The 2,518-nt window shown below is 44.0% G+C and overlaps 1 protein-coding gene across 1 annotated transcript in view; it reads left to right on the forward strand.

Moving 5' to 3' along the window:
• Nucleotides 1–1,975: 1,975 nt before the first annotated feature.
• The window catches only part of LOC122086239 (protein TIME FOR COFFEE-like), a 7,268-nt gene continuing 6,725 nt past the window's right edge, over nt 1,976–2,518 (forward strand). The window contains exon 1 of the mRNA XM_042654977.1: nt 1,976–2,410. Coding sequence (XP_042510911.1) covers nt 2,316–2,410 — 95 coding nt within the window. The 5' untranslated portion in view covers nt 1,976–2,315. The remainder of the gene's footprint in view (nt 2,411–2,518) is intronic.

Genomic DNA, 2,518 nt, shown 5'->3' on the forward strand with positions numbered 1-2,518 from the left:
TATCGAACAAATGGAAGCAAGGATGGATTCCTTTTCTAGGGTTTCATGCCCATTATCATCTCAAATTAAATGGCAAGGAAAAGCCTAAGAAGCATGCTTTTTCATTAAAATAATGGAACAAAACGGTGTAAAGGTCATTAATGAATGATAAATACTTTGTTGCCTTTCATATCTTAAGCCCCATCAATGACAAATCACTTTATTTAATAATAATTGCTTTGCTTAGCTTCCATTTTTATATCCGAAAACCAAGGATATATATTATATATATATATATATATATATATTACAATATATGGAAATAAATTATTAATATTTCATTTGTTTTTTTATCGTTTATAATTAGAATAATAATAATAATAATAATAATAATATATTAATAGTGATGCTAACATCATCATCATCATCATCATCATATTGTTGATTAATAATAATAGGTTGGTGACGCTGTTGAGAGAGTATTCGAGTGTTTACGGCTCGTGAGGGCCTGTTTATTAGGGCGTGAAGAGAGCCACGTGGGTTTGTTGACATGGCACGTTCTGTATACGTGGCATCTAAGAGGGAATCACTTGGGCCTACGCTATCTCATCCCCGAAGAGAGAAGGGAGAGAGGGGGGAGGGGTGGGGAATGAAAGACAAAAGAAGGAAAAAGAGATCCACTAATGAGTGGGCCCCTCTGACGTAGCCGACAAAGGTTGAAAACAGAATTTATTGAGTTTTTTGGGTTAAAAAAAAAAAAAGTTTCCCACAAAAGCGTAAGATATTTGCTGTCAAGAGGAAGCACGGTAAAGTGGGGCGGGCAGCCAATAACCAGATCCGAGGCGAAGAATATGACACGTATAATATGCCACGTGTCATACGCAGGACCCCTGAATATTCGCCACCTGCCTCACCTGGATTTACGCTATCCCCATTTGAAAACTCTTTCAAACACACGCAGATGAGCCTCGTGGCTGTTTCTTTTTCTGTCTCTCTCTTCTCTTAACCCTTTCACCTCCCTCCCCGTTATTTTCTACCATGCCGTTAATTTCCACTGGGAGCAGTAGGTTTCAGTGCGGACCCCACCGTATTGACGTCAAGGAAATAGCCACGTGGGACACCGCGACAAAAAGACCCCAGCAAGGAGATGATGCTATATCGGCAGATGACGTGGGCCCCACCCTTCTCGGAAGTTCCGTGACCATCACTCTGAAGAGTCGAGTCCTCGCACCCGCACCCGCACCCGCACCATAGTTCAACCGTTGGATGAGTTGATGCCGACGGACACGAATCCCCTATCTGTTGGACACCGCAGAAAGCGGTTTTCATTCGGTGCCAGCTAGGACTCTCACCTTCGTCGGGCTCCGTGCTCTGCTATTCGTCATACTGATGCCAACGCCACATCAGATTACAGGGAAGTATCAACCATCGGATGACTCTATAAGGTTGCTTTCGTGGTGGGTCCAACAGTCAAACCCATATAATAAGGAAATAAAGTGGGGGCGTGGAAGGGAAATAATGATTTGACCGGCTCGTGCCGATATTTTCCGGTAGGAGGCGGTCATTTCGGTCCCATGTGACTACCTATGTGGGATGGGTATGCGACACAGTCTCTTAGCTTTTCACATTCTACCGGGCAACTGGCAATAGCCAGTGAAGCACAGATGCCATCGTGGTGGTATTGGTGTCGCCACTCGCCAAACGAGAATGATCAGAATATATCGGGAAGGCAGTGACTACTGAGTAATCACCATAGCTTGAAACGGAAGAAAAGCGACGTCAATGTTGACACGTGGCGGTTAGATTACAATCTACAGTCCTCTCCATCGAACGGCGGACCTTTTCTGCCATGTTGGCACCTGCCAAATATAGCCGTGCGATCTTCTATCGATCTAACGGTGGATATCGAATGTATGAGGTAAGACGGTGATCTCAACCGTCGAACTGAGCTTTGGAGTGGGTTTCGCGAGGAGTGAAATACCAAAAAGCAGATGGGATTAAGCAGAAGAGAGGTGACAGAAAAGGGCAGAGTGGGAGCGAGCGACAGAAAGAGAGAGAGACTCACAAGTCAGGGCAAGCGGGAGGGAGGAAGCGGAGAAGAAAATCGAAAGCTGTGATTTTTAGCCTTTCTTCCTTCAGTCTTTTGGAGATTTGGATACCGTGAACCCCTTCGCTGAACTAGACCAGTCGGAATCTTCTGTTCTTGGTGATCTTGGATGGAAATCCGGCGAATTTTGATCGAAATCCGGTCGAGAGATCTCTTCGCTGGGGAAAGTTGTGAGGCGATGAGATTTATGGGTTTCTGTGATTGATTTGATGAGAAAAGATAAGGAGATATGGACAGGAACAGAGAAGTTAGAAGAGGAAGTATGGCGGCTGCGAACGGATTGTCGAAACGGCGACATAGAAATAGCAGCTTGAGAGATTCACCTGGTTAGAACTTTTCAGGCCTGTTTCTCTGTGACTATTAGATTCCTCAGCATTTTCTTTTGATTTTGACGGTTTCTTGTGTATTGTTGGTGTTTTTTTTTTTTTTTTT

Source organism: Macadamia integrifolia, chromosome 8 (genome assembly GCF_013358625.1).
Source record: "Macadamia integrifolia cultivar HAES 741 chromosome 8, SCU_Mint_v3, whole genome shotgun sequence".
NCBI classification, from domain to species: domain Eukaryota; kingdom Viridiplantae; phylum Streptophyta; class Magnoliopsida; order Proteales; family Proteaceae; genus Macadamia; species Macadamia integrifolia.